A 14,516-nucleotide genomic window follows, 5' to 3' on the forward strand; every position below is an offset into this window, starting at 1 on the left:
CAACTCAACAGAATGAAAATGCTCCCACGGATGTTTACACCAAAAGATCGCTGATTCGCTCATTTCGCTGTCAATCAAAAAGTGATTCAGCCTCAGGCAGATCATCCAATCATCATGCAGAAGCTGAGTGTCCGGGCCAGCCGAGGCCCGCCCACTGCCACATAGACGCTGAGCGATCGATGGGCGGGACAAAGCCCAGCATTTATCCAATGACTCGTCTTGTTTCGCTGCACTCTTTGCTTCGCTATTGAAGTCTGCGAGAATGAGTGAGAGGAATGCCGCGTCATTACCAGTGATAAGAAGCTGATTATGAACAAAAGTTGAGCTCATTGTACCGCATATTTAGTCAATGTATACATGGTCTATTAGAAAACTAACCGGCAGTTTTCTAAAAAAAAAAAAAAAAAAAACTATATGGATTTGAATGACGTGCGATTACACCAGACATGCTTGAACCCTCTTGCCCATGCGTGAGTTATTTCACACGTGTCGGTGACGTCATTCGCCTGTGGGCAGGCCTTGAGTGAGGAGTGGTCCAGCCCTCTCGGCTGAAATCCTTTTTCTGAGACGCTGCTGGAGAGGCTGCGCATTGCTTTGTCAAAATTTTTTTCAGGACCTGTGAGGGATATCCGAGTGGACACTATTCGAGAAATTCAGCTGGTTTTCAGTGAAAGGTTTAACGGCTGATGAGAGATTATGGGGTGTTTGTCGCTTTAAGGAGCGGGACGTCGCGCAGCGCTCCCAGGCGCCGTCGTCAGCCTGTTTCGAGCTGAAAACATCCTAATTTAAGGCTTAATTCACCCAGGATGTCGTGAGAGAACAGAGCAGTTTCAGAAGAGGTCGGCATGAGGAGTTTATGCAGAGATTTTGTAATGAAAGAACGTGCGGGCAAATTTGCTGAGTCGGTTCCGTGACGATGCCGCAAATCCATCTGGGCCGCGACAGGAAAAACACCTCCGTGTTGAAAACCATTTGTAAAATTCAGGCGGCTTTTGATGGCTTTCAACAAGTGAGTATCTGAGAAATTGTTTAACAGCTGGGCATGTTCCAACTTGTCCGTTAAGGTTTCCAACTGAGGTGTTTTTCCTGTGGCGACCCCCCGCGGTCGGGTCCGGCCCGACATGCGACTCTGCCCGCAAGTTCTTTCATTACAAAATGTCCTTTAACAGTGGAATGTCCGCATAAACTCCTCATGCCGACCTCTTCTGAAACTTCTCTGTTCTCTGACGACGACCTGGGTGAACAGAGCCTGAAATGTGGAAGTTTTCAGCTTGAAACAGCGAGACGACGCCTCCTCGGAGCGCAGATAGCCGTCAGGCGCCATGGGCCGTCCTTAAAGCGACACTAACAGACCAAAATCTCTCATCAGCCGTTAAAATGTTCACCAAAAACCAGCTGAATTTATCGAATGGTGTCCACTCAGTTGTGCCTTACAGTTTTTGAAAAAAAATTTATCAAACAAAGCAGCAGTCTCTGAGCCATTCCTAAACAATGAAAAAACGACAAGAGGGTGGGCCACTCCTCACTCAAAGACTGCCCACAGGCGAATGACGTAACCGACAGGCGTGAAAAAACTCTTGCATGCCCACGAGGGTTCAAGCATGTCTGATGTAATCGCACGTGATTCAAATCCATATGGTTTTTGAAAAAAATAAGGTCGGTTACTTTTCTAATAGCCCTCGTATAATTATAGTTTTTATTGATTGCAACGGTAAAAATTGACACATAGTGGCCCATTGGATGCTTCTCCTGAGGCACATTGGGCTTGTCCAGTGAAATTCCTTGGTTCTCGAAGGCCCGCCCGCCCGTATGCAATGAATCTAGCATATCTGACCTCACCTCTGCTTTCTGTCTCCCTCAGAGCACAAATTGCTGTTCTCTTTCTTTCCTTTGCCTCTCTCTCTCCCCCCCCCCCCCCCCCCCCCCCCCCCCCCCGTAGGCCTTATTTGTCTTATCTGTAATTAGTATATACCATAAAAAGACATCTCTAGCAGTGTTTCTTTGTCACTTTAACATGAAATGAACATTTTGACGCTGTGCCCATCTCCCCCAAGAAGAAGGTTTTTGTGAGTAGTGAAAAAGCATTTTTTTTTATGTGGGCTCTTTAATGTAGGCTGATGCACTTATTTTCAATTGTTGAAACTGCGCAATGCAAACATGCATTCTTCTTTAGCATATGCTTTCAGACATCATATATAGGCCTATATATATATATCGTATATATAACGGCGCTGGGCCCTCAGGTGATAAAAAAGTGCCCGGGACCTTTTCAGATGCCAGTCCAGCCCTGACAACACGCCTTCCTGTTTTATTCTGACACGTGTCAGACAAATGCAAAGTACAATCGTTGCAGTACATTGGCTGTACTGCAACGATTGTACTTTACCAACAGAAGACATTGTTAAATTTAGGTAAACCTGAACTACTGAAGAAACTCTGAATGCACTTAAAAGCATGAGGTCTGAAAGACGTCCCTTTATCCAACTCCAGCTGCACTGACTCATTGTTAAAATCTGTAGTCAAAAAATACTCGCATCTGAATCTGATGAAACAGTTTAGAATTCAGAGAAACATTTGAAGCAGAAACTAAATCCTGACCTGAGAGTGTCCAGGTGACAGTGTGGACTCTCCAGTCCAGCAGACAGCAGCTTCACTCCTGAATCCTGCAGCTGGTTGTTACTCAGGTCCAGTTCTGTCAGACTGGAGGACTGAGAGCTGAGAACTGAAGACAGAACTTCACAGCTTCTCTCTGACAGATTACAGACAGACAACCTGCAGAGAAAATAATCAACAAGAAAAAGATTTGTGTCATCATGCAAAGGTTCAGTTTGTTCTCCACCTCAGACAGGATTCATGAACCAGCTTTGGAACACTGAGTCAAACAAAGTGTTTTTATTCAGTTAAACCACATTGTTAAATATTAAAAGGCTACGAGTGATGTGTTGTAGGGGTGTTGCTATGAGATATTTTTTGAGTGTTCTATCAATTAAACAAATAACTTGATAAAAAGTACTTTTTTTAATATATCTATAGTCCTGAAGTAATGGCACAATGTGTTTTGCCATCATGCAGATTTTCAAATTTAGGGTGTTCTCTCTCTTTTTTCCTGGATAATTATTTTTTTTTTCCATGCCATTCCACGTTTTGGAGCTTTCGTGGACCATAAGCTGGAGGAAGCTGCCACTTTGTTCCACCAAGAAGAAAAAAGAAAAACATTTTAAAAACTGAAAGTCTCTTCTGTGATTATTTTATTAGTTATGGTCCCACCATTAACCACAGCCATCCTTCATCTCTTCAGCTTTCTGCTAGTGACAAAAATTACACTGTTAACAACATGTCATTCATAATGATCAGCTGAGGTTCCAGAGGCGGGGCTATGACATCATCATTTCAGAAAAGCTCCAGCTCCACCTCAACTGAGCCAAGAAGGACTTTATGTCCTGAGCAATACTTGTGAGGAAGGGAAAGGTGTCAGACACGTTATGTTTTTCCATCAGTCACATTGATCGATTACTGGGAGTCCAGTTAAGAGCCACACTGGTTGGTTCTGCCTCACAGAGTCAGCATCACCATTTATGGGAGGAAGAAAAAGCTACAACTCCATTTGAGAGATGATGCTGGACAGAGACTCTAATGACAAAGTCTCATCAGCAGGGATCCAGGTGAAGACAGGCAGGAAATGGAAGGATGTGGAGGCAGTTGAACAGGCTGAAGCACAGAGAGCTGGTGAGGACAGTTACAGCAGGTCAGGTAGACTTTGGGAGCAGCCTGAGATCTCAGTACAACAAAGCCAGAGGAAAGGAAAGACGCCGGCCGGTGCAGGATGAAATCTGAGTTTGGGTGGAGGAAACCCACGAGAGCAGGACAGTCGGGATGCAGCAGCAAGTAGCATGGACCAAGTGATGGAGTAGAAGAACTCGTGGCGTGAACTGTCAAAGGCGGAGCCACACTGGATAAAATTCTTGATTCAATCAGTCTGTGACGTCCTCCACAGTGTGCCATGTTGTAGTGTAGCTTCTTCTGATACATTGATTAGCTACTTAAACCAGTTATGTTCATGCTCTGTGTTTTATTGTCCATTTTTTGTGGGAGCGTTACAGCGCCACATAAAGGCCTGGAATATGTGGGTGATTCTTAGACTACGGGCACTTATTATGTCCGTTGATCATATTGTATGAAAAACAGAAAAAAGGGGAAATTTCACACTTTCATAGTTATCTTTACAATGAAAGTGTGTTAAGAAATTTCTTCTAGTAGTCTATGATGACTTTTTCACCTTTTTTCAGCATCATTATATGCAAATATTGCCGTTTTGTGCTTGTCCCACACCCAGACTTTTGATCTTCAATGATAAAAATGAATGGTAAAGAAACGTTTTCTCTAATGTTTTAAAATATCTCTGAATAAAATATCAGTAAAATAATCAAAACATAATTGGGGTATTCAATGTCATACAACTGTTGTGATTTTTTTAAACAAAATGTAGTTGTCCCACACTATTGCCGTAATTTCCACCACAAGACTGTAATGTCCCTTTAAACAGTTTGTATGAAAGATTGTTTGGGTAGTTTCTATGGAGATAAACAGTGACATCAGAGCACATGTATATAGCACCAAATCACAACAAACAGTTGTCCCAAGGCGCTTTATATTGTAAGGCAATGGTGTGGTGGAAATTACATTTACAAGGCCAATAGTGCCCGTGGTTAAAGAATCACCCATGTATAAAAGGACTTTGGTGATTGGAATCAAACAACTTAAACAGAAAATACAATCACATGTTGAAGCCTGAAGAACTTCACAGGAAAATTCAAGGAAAACAGCAGACACACAAAAAACAGGAGCAGCATCTGAGGGACCACAGAACTTTACAAATATACATCAGGAGCTGTTAAACGAGATCTGACATTCCAGAATAGAACAGCAGGGAGTGAGATGGAGGAATAAGATTTCTGGAGTGAGTTCAATGAGGAGGTAGAGGGAGAATCTAAGCAGAAGAGTGGTGATTGGAGCAGACTTCAATGGAACGATACAGAACAGAGTGATGAGGAAGTTCTGGGTCGATATGATATCAAGGAGGAATGTGGACGACATTCTATGTAGGAGATTCAAACTAAAAGAGACTGTAAGGTGGTGACAGGACATGGAGTGGGGGTTTGTAGGATGAGTTTGCAGAAAGAGAAAGAGAGAGCTGAAACAACTGGAAAATTACTGCAGATGTGGTGAGGGAGACAGACAGGAAGGTGCTGGATGTAACATCTGGACAATGGAGAGTAGATGAGGAGACTGGGAGGAGGAATGAAGGTGTTCAGGAAAGTATAAGGAGAAAAAGAGGTTGGCATTGAGATAATTGGAGAGGAGAAGAAAGTTGACAGGAGGAGGTGGTGTAAAGTGAAAAGAGAAAAACTAAAGAAAGGACACTGAATTGTGGATGAAGAAAGAGAAAAGAACTTGTTCTGATTGGACACAGAACTGGAAAGGATGTACAGTAGGTAAGTAATAAAGTTTGTAGATGTTAAAGTGCTGACCAGTGAGGAGAGGGTGTTGAGAAGGTGGAGGGAGTGATCTGAGGAAGAAAATGAGCCACAGAGAAGACTCAGGACAGGTCTACAGACACTACCTTGTTCAAGGGTAGTGGGAGGAGCCAGAAACTAATGAACATAATTTTAATGTCAGGAATAAACTCACAGACACGGAGAGAACATGTAAACTCCACACAGAATGGACCTGAACTTTAATGGTAATTGAACCTAAGACCTTATTGCTGTGAGCATGTGATACCCGCTGCACCACCCTGACATGTTTCCAACAGAGACTGAAATCCTTTAGTTCAGGTTCAGACGACATATCTGAGTGTTGATGTGAAACTGAATCTGATGAAACAGTTTAGAATTCAGAGAAACATTTTGAAACATTTGAAGCAGAAACTAAATCCTGACCTGAGAGTGTCCAGGTGACAGTGTGGACTCTCCAGTCCAGCAGACAGCAGCTTCACTCCTGAATCCTGCAGCTGGTTGTTACTCAGGTCCAGTTCTGTCAGACTGGAGGACTGAGAGCTGAGAACTGAAGACAGAACTTCACAGCTTCTCTCTGACAGATTACAGTCAGACAACCTGCAGAGACGATTAAAAACAAGAAAGAGTTTCATATTATAAATTAAGTTAGTGTTCAAATATCAAAGTGTCTCTGTCCTTACAAAGCTTTTTTAGATGCTTTGATCACTGGCAGCAGCATCAGAAGAGCCTCATGTGAAGCAGAGTATTTCTTCAGGTCAAACACATCCAGATGTTGATCTGATGACAGTAAGATGAAGATCAGAGCTGATAAATGAGAAGGAGACAGACGTTCTACAGAGAGACGTCCTGAGCTCAGGAACTGTTGGATCTGATCCACTAGAGAACGATCCTTCAGTTCATTCAGACAGTGGATCAGGTTGATGCTTCTCTCTGCAGACAGATTCTCATTGAGCTTCTTCTTGATGTACTCGACTGTTTTCTGATTGGTCTCTGAGATTCTGTCTGTCTGTGTCATCAGGCCTCGTAGGAGAGTCTGATTGTTCTGCAGGGAAAGACCCAGAAGGAAGCGCAAGAACAAGTCCAGGTGTCCATTTGGACTCTTTAAGGCCTCGTCCACAGCACTCTGATGGAGACGTGTTAGTTCAGATTTAAATATTTTAGTCCACCAGGATATTGTTTGTTCTTTTGACAGCAGATTGACTCCAGACTGGTTGAAGGTCAGATGGACATAAAGAGCAGCCAGAAACTCCTGAACACTCAGATGGATGAAGCAGAAGACCTTGTCCTGGTAGAGTCCTCTCTCCTCTTTAAAGATCTGTGTGAAGACTCCTGAGTACACTGAGGCTGCTCTGATATTGATGCCACACTCTGTCAGGTCCTCTTCATAGAAGATCAGGTTCCCTTTCTGCAGCTGCTCAAAAGCCAGTTTTCCCAGAGACACAATCATTTTCCTGTTCTCTGGATTCCACAGTGGATCTGTCTCAGCTCCTCCATCATACTTGACCTTCTTCACTTTGGACTGAACCACCAGGAAGTAGATGTACATCTCAGTCAGGGTCTCTGGCAGCTCTGGTGTGTCTCTGGAGTCCAATACGTCCTCCAGAACTGTAGCAGTGATCCAGCAGAAGACTGGGATGTGACACATGATGTGGAGGCTTCGTGATGTCTTCATGTGGGAGATGATTCTTCTGGACTGCTCCTCATCTCTGAACCTCTTCCTGAAGTAGTCCTCCTTCTGAGGGTCAGTGAAGCCTCTGACCTCACACTCAGGAGGGATCTGATTGGCTGCTGCAGGTCGTGTGGTGATCCAGAGGCGAGCAGAGGGAAACAGGTTCCTCCTGATGAGGTTTGTCAGCAGAACATCCACTGAACTCGACTCCGTGACATCAGTCAGGATGACATTGCTGTGGAAGTCCAGCGGGAGGCGACACTCATCCAGACCATCCAAGATGATCAAGACCTGGAAGTGTTGGAAGCTGCAGATTCCTGCTTCTTTGATTTCAGGAAAGAAGTGATGAACAAGTTCCACCAAGCTGAACTTCTTCTCTTTCAGCACATTCAGCTCTCTGAAAGTGAATGGAAATTTGAAGTGGATGTCCTGGTTGGTTCGTCCTTCAGCCCAGTCCAGAGTCAACTTCTGTGTTAAGACTGTTTTCCCGATGCCGGCCACGCCCTTTGTCAGCACTGTTCTGATTGGTGGCTGTGTGTCAGCTGAGACTTTAAAGATGTCTTCACATGTGATTGTTCTTTGTTGTGTGTCTGTTTTCCTGGATGCTGCTTCAATCTGTCTGACCTCATGTTCCTCGTTGACCTCTGAAGCCCCGCCCTCTGTGATGTAGAGCTCTGTGTAGATCTCCTTCAGAAGAGTCGTCTTTCCTGCTTTAGAGATCCCCTCAAACACACGCTCAAACTTCTGCTTCATCTTAGATTTGAATTTACGAGGACAAACTTCAGCACGAGTTCCTGAAAGAACAAACAGCACAGATCAGTTACTGAATGATGACATCACTTCCTGTTTTCCTGATAGAATTCACACATGAATATATTTCAAATGGACAAACATCACGTGTTATTTAGTGTCTGTGTTAAATGTGGACAGAAGTCCTCTTACTGCTCAGCAGACAGTCAGCCAGCTCATCATAATTCATTGTCCTCATCAAGGTCACTGTGAGGTTCAAGAAAACCAGTCTGCTGCTCCTCTGCTCCTCATCCTCACTCTGACTCTCCAAGTATTCTGCATCATCTGTCAGGAGAACCTTCTGGATGCTCTTCAGCTCATTTTTAACAAACATCAACATGTTCTCCTCGAAATTCTGCAGCAGAATATAAACATGGACGAAGAAACTCATCACTTTTTTACAAGTGTGGATTTTGTCTCCACATCATACTATGTTTTATTCTGTGAGTTTCTCTCGATTTTGTTCCTATTATCCATTTCAGTTAAAAACAGACTGAAAAGTGAAATCCTTTAAATCATTTTTATGAAAGAACAACATCAGAATTTATCAAAATCAAGCACAAATAATTCAAATCATCACTTTCAACAACAGTAAACCCATGAATGATGTACTCAAGAATATAAATGAGAGAATAAACATCATCAAACTGTTTATTTCTGCAGCATGAAGACATTATGAACAAACTGTCCAATGATAATATCTGATTGAAGTCAACAGACCAGAAACTTGTGGTTCAGGTGTGTTTGATGCTGCTGAGCAGATGGAACCCTGAGAACCTCTGAGCTCTGCTGCTTCACTCTGTGGACCAATCAGAAACAGTTTACTCACATTATGTCTGAACACAAACAGCTTCAAGTTCACATCAACCTGCATCATTATTCAGAACACTCAAAGTGGTTTTTATGGTTGTCTTCTTGGTCCTGCTGATCCCACTGAGAGTCAAACAGGTGCACTGATTGTCCGTCCACACAGGACCAAAACACTGACTTTCTGGATTTATTGTTGGAAAAGATGAATGAATTTTCCAGGCAACAATTCCCTTCCACAGGCTTGGCAGGACGGCCCACCGTGCCAAAAATAGTGAGCGCTCCTCCATCAACATGGCAAAATTAAAAGCTTTTGCTTTGTGCTTTTAGCTTGAAAATACAGATTAATCAACTGTGTTTCTCATGTTTGTACTCAGGATGGTATCATTAAGATTTTCATGAAACTAATACTCATAGCAGTACGGTTTACATTGATATATATATTTTTTTTTTTATTTTGACATGCTGAATTCAAATTGACAATAGAAATGGGTGATTGGCTACTTACACGTGCAAAAGAGAGAGAGTTAGGGTTAGGTGCTCAGAATAGAGGATAATATGAGGACTCCAATCAGTACTTCTAATGCGGCCTATTAAACATGGGGTTAAAATCGCGAAAAGAATGTCTCAAAATTACGTCGCAGAGGAAAGCGATGAATGCGTGTAACCGGTGATCCACAAATGCTGAAACTCAATTCACAAATACAATTTCCAGTTTTACAAATGTATTTATTTATTTATTTATTTTTTTTTACAAATTAAGTTTTATATTTCCAATACAACATTATTTGCAAAAAACAATTTACAAGTTACAAATATGAAATTTGCATTTGTGGATATCTGAACACATTTGCAAATCAATGATTATTTGTAGATCACCCTGTGTACATTTACAAATATTAATGAGACAATTTTAATCCCATATAAACATGAATGTCCCTTCATGGACAGCGACATGATGCCTCCTAACCGGGCAAAATATTGATGAAGTGCCCGGATGTTACTGCTTTTTCAATGTGGATACACAAGTGAACACACACGGAAAAAAGCTCGCAAAATAAATGTTAAAATATCATTCTGACCTGATATCCAACCAGTAAAATAATTTTACATTAAATTATGTAAGTAAAGTATTAAACTTGCTCTGACACACACATTCCCAAATATTAGTGTTGAAAGCTACACGGATCCGATCTGTTCCAGCTGAAATAAATCAGCAGCTCAGCTGAGCTGAGACGTCCTGCTCAACTCATCAATCCATTACTATATATACACACACATATTGATCTAAAATAAATTATTAACTTTGACAGGATTCCAAAAAGTTCTCCACCACGTGACGTAAATCTTCCACACAATCCAGACGGGCACAAAGAGTACATTAATTAATTCCACATGGTCCACATTAATTAAATCCATTTTTGTATAGTACTGAATAATTTCAGCTTTGAATTCAATTCCATTCAAGGTGGTTTAAATTCTCAGATTTCATACTCAGGCATGATGTTTTACACCAGTTTATTGCCCAGAAATCATGGAAAAAGTAACAAGAATATCAAAAATTAATTATAGAAGGAAATGTCTCCCTTCTTCCTCCGTTTGTGGCTTTACCAACATGTGCAGCTTTCCAGCATTTTGCACCTGTTTCTTGATGAGACTCTCTGAGCGTCAGTGTGCGCTGCCGCCTGAGTTGCCCTGATGTAAAATGGTGACCACGCCTCCTCACCGGGACACTTCTCAGTGTGACTGCAGACTCTAGTACTCATATTAACCTCTGTGGTGCTCAGTTACAGACTGAACCCAGACATGCAGGTGTTCTGTCCAGATGTGCGGGTTTGTCGATTTATGTGTCCCAACGCATAAATTGCCAGTTCCGCGTCCCGACAATATTGTGCTCTAAATACAGCATGCACACACAAATGTGAAATTTTAAAATTAGAAAGACACTTATCGCTGTTTATGTTTTCATGTAATGACAATAGAATGACACAAAAATGTGTGTTTCCTTCAGTGGGGTAGTTTAACTCCACGTGTGAATGTTCTGTCGAGTTGAGTGGTTGAGTTGTGCGTCCTGACAATGTTGCGCTAAAAATATAGCGTGCACATGCAAATTTTAAGTTTTAAAAGTTGAAAAGACACATATTGCTCTTGTATTTTCATTCCTTGGTCGCTCGGTTCGAGGAGTTCAACACGATAAAGAGAGGGACCGTTAACCCGACGGGGGGAAGTGTGGACGGGGGAGGTGTGAAAGTCTGGGTAGAGAGAACTGTGCATGGGTGCACATGCACAGTTGCATGGAGGGCTGGCTTCTCAATAGGAATGACATCTTGTTGGGACACAGACAGAAACTGCACAGGATGTAAATGGAGAACAAAGGTGATTTATTTGATCAAAACACAGGAGTCCAGTCCAAACAAACAGAGGGAGTTCAAAGGCAACAACAGGAGTTAACATGTAACACAAACCAAAAAACAGGTAAACAACTGGGGTAAAACCGTTGATTTCTATTTAATCCGCTAGATGGTGGATGCAGCCTGTGAGCTGTTGCCAGCAGCTGCCATCTTGCTTAGAGTTATTCTACATCATCAGCCATTAGATTAAATAGAAATATGATGATGCGCTGACTTAAACCTGGGACAAAGTGATCTGAAAATGCTTTTCTTCTGCAGCATTTGGGTACAGCAACAAGCTGACAAATGATTGTCATCTGGTTAACTAAAGGTTAAATAGGTCATTTCTCATTCTATCCTCCTTCATAGACTGGCAGCTCTTGGTTTATCATGCACTCCTTAATGCTGCGTTTACACATAACGACAAGTCACGAATGCCACGAAGTGCACATTCTTGGCCGCTGATCATGAATGTGATTATTCGGGGCAGAGACGTCAGGTGTCCTCAGGAACTGCTGGAACCTGTTACCACACGTTACGATTAATGGCATGTGTTGCTGGAGAATTATCAGGAACCATTACGCACGGTCAAGAATAGTGTTCCGCGTTGTTGCAGGCTATTGCGCGTAACAGCGCGTCGTTAAGTTCTGTCACGTTGTGAACGAGGTGAATTGTCTCCACACACACACCCATATTCATCCAACCGAATTCAGATCGCTCCAGTTTTTCAGAAGAACTTTGTGACTGCATGTGTAGTTGGGCTCTGTGCCATGGAGTGGCGCAGAGAGGAGGAGACGGACAGAGTCAGATGTGTGGCTTCATGCAGCTCGTCTCGCGCATTTTCCCAAACATCAGGCACATGCAGCAGGTGGAAGACCTGCAGGAGCGCGCTGAAGAGCACTGAAATGAGACTTTTAGCCGACTTGGTGTCAGCAATCAAACTGATTGCGGTGCAGCGGGGTTTAATTGTGCGCGCGCTTCTTCCTCCGCCGGACTGGAGGAGGTGCAGAGATGTCTGGCTGCACCTGAGTCTCCTGTCGCTCCTCTGGTTGCTCAGACTCGTTCTCCCGCTCATCAGTTACTGCAGGAGTGTCATGAGGAGCTTCAGCAGGAACTGTGGAACGACACTTGGAGCCGAGTTTAATTGTGCGCACGTGACAGAAAACTGATTCTTTGTGGCGCACAGTGAAATGTGACACCGCGTTACAAGTCGTGTCAAAACTTGACAGTTTCCGTGTCATTTCGTAATAATGCTTGATAGTTTGGGCTCCAAGAACCATCACAGGAACCACTACGAACGTTGTCACGTTCTGTTAAGGATCAATACTCATCAAGACGGATCAATACGCTCAGTTGCGACCTCCACGACGTGAGACGAAATGGGGGTGGTGTGTGACATTCGTAGAAGATTTTTTGACAGGCAAAAACATGCTCCTCGAATATCAAGAATATCACGCACCAACACGCACTACTAAGAAACCTATTCAGATGCGTTAAGTCACATTAAGAATGTCAGGAATGTGTCACGAATGACAGAAAAATGACATTCGTAACGCGTCTTGGTTATGTGTAAATGCACCTTTAGACTGGTTTTCATCTTATCTCTCTGGCCACACTCAGTATATTCAGTTAAAAACATTCACATCACAGCCATCTCCCCTCTCCTCTGGTGTTCACCAAGGCTCTGTCCTTGGTCCCATCCTTTTCTACTCCGCCTCTGTAATATATTTTGGAAACATAATACTCAATTTCATCAATGGTACTTTGTCATTTCAAACCCACATCAATAACATCACCCCGTCTGCATATTTCCATCTCCAAAACATTAATCGTCTACGCTCGTCACTCACTTCTGTCAGCACTGCCATCCTGGTTCACTCTTTGGTCATCTGCCACCTGGACTATTGCCACTCTCTCCTCTTTGGTCTCCCCCAAAAGCTTCTTCATGAGCTCCAACTGGTTCAGAATGCAGCAGCTCAGATAATCACAGGAACACCATTTATTCACCACATCACCCCCGTTCTTCAACAACTTCACTGGCTTCTGATTCCTCACCGCATTGACTATCAAATCATCCTTCTAACCTTCAAGGCCCTCCACAACCTTGCCGCACCTCATCGAACTTCTTCACACACACACACACACACACACACACACACCTGGACGCACCCTCATATCATCATCTTTTCTCAGCCTCTTTGAAAGGTGCCTATAAATGGAAAGTATTATTATTATTATTATTATCATTAAATAAATAAAAATAAATTGAGGAGTGAGCTTTCATAAGTGTGTATTATATGTAATATCAATTATGTGAGAAAATTACTGAAATTGCTGAAAAAGGTTAGAAAATGATTTATTTTTTGTGTTGATCTGTATTCTGTAAAGTAGTGACTTCAGTTTTACTGAATGGTTTGTCGTGATAAATATCTCACTATTCGTTTTGTGATTCAATTAGAAGTCTCACTTTCAATTTATCCCTTTTAATCAGCCTCAGATTTTTTTCTTCACATCAGGTTTTCCATCCTGAGATATTCTGTTAGAGAAAATTCATGGAATGAAAATGCTTTTTCTCTCAAATTGGTGGGTCACATGACAATCACTTTGACATTGTATATTCTACTAATATAAGAATATACACAAATGAGATTTATTTCTCTATGATAGTCCAATCTAATGTTTTCAGATTTCTTTCATCTTGGTCCAGATTAAATAATCTTATTTTCATCCTGGCTGTCGTGGCTGTTTCATTTTTTTATATTATTTAATATTTTTGCGGAGAAGGTCTCCATAAAAGCGGCGCCACAGGTGGGTTAAGAGCAGTCTTTAATATTAATATCTTTAAAATGATGTGTGTGAAGCTCTTACTTTCATCCCTGATTATTTCCCATCTTTAACTTCATAATGAAATTAATTAAGGATCAGACTAGTTTCTGGTGTCGTGACAGACATAGTGTGTTTGACAAACTGATGGTATTATTTTCTATCTGGACTGGAACCAACAAATTCAATCAAGTCTGTTTATATAAATTGTCTGTAGAAATGTGGGACTGAATTTGAATAAATGTAACAGCACAGAAAATGCAGATTTATCCTGAAACTCTCTTAAAAACATTGATTTCTATTCATGTTTAGGTTGTCAGATGCAAACCAAGATGGTGGCGCTCTGTCAAACAGCCAGAGAATGAGCGCATCGCCCCGGACCTCCATCTAGTGAGTAAATAGAAATCGATGGTAAAACAAAGGACAATGAACACAGAGACGTCAAACAACAGAAAAACTCACAGAGGTGTCAAGAAACAAACAACAAACTGGGAATGAGAGGTGACAAATAATCATTTGTCA

General features: G+C 42.1%; 1 protein-coding gene and 1 long non-coding RNA gene across 5 annotated transcripts in view; one reads left to right on the forward strand and one right to left on the reverse strand.

Moving 5' to 3' along the window:
- LOC117503797 (NACHT, LRR and PYD domains-containing protein 3-like) overlaps nt 1-14,516 on the reverse strand; it is a 41,682-nt gene that overhangs the window by 11,353 nt on the left and 15,813 nt on the right. For 3 of the 4 annotated variants that reach the window (XM_034163059.1, XM_034163058.1, XM_034163057.1), the window contains 4 exons: nt 8,695-8,773; nt 8,128-8,329; nt 6,197-7,979; nt 5,940-6,113 (listed from right to left, as the gene is read on the reverse strand). In XM_034163059.1, coding sequence (XP_034018950.1) covers nt 5,940-6,113; nt 6,197-7,979; nt 8,128-8,329; nt 8,695-8,773 — 2,238 coding nt within the window. The remainder of the gene's footprint in view (nt 1-5,939; nt 6,114-6,196; nt 7,980-8,127; nt 8,330-8,694; nt 8,774-14,516) is intronic. The other variant, XM_034163060.1, reaches the window with a different exon arrangement.
- LOC117503814 lies at nt 512-4,111 on the forward strand. The gene is made up of 3 exons (XR_004558676.1): nt 512-523; nt 880-882; nt 3,765-4,111. It is a non-coding gene; the product is annotated as an uncharacterized LOC117503814 (long non-coding RNA).

The sequence above is a fragment of the Thalassophryne amazonica genome, chromosome 22 (assembly GCF_902500255.1).
Source record: "Thalassophryne amazonica chromosome 22, fThaAma1.1, whole genome shotgun sequence".
In the NCBI taxonomy this organism is placed as follows: Eukaryota; Metazoa; Chordata; class Actinopteri; order Batrachoidiformes; family Batrachoididae; genus Thalassophryne; species Thalassophryne amazonica.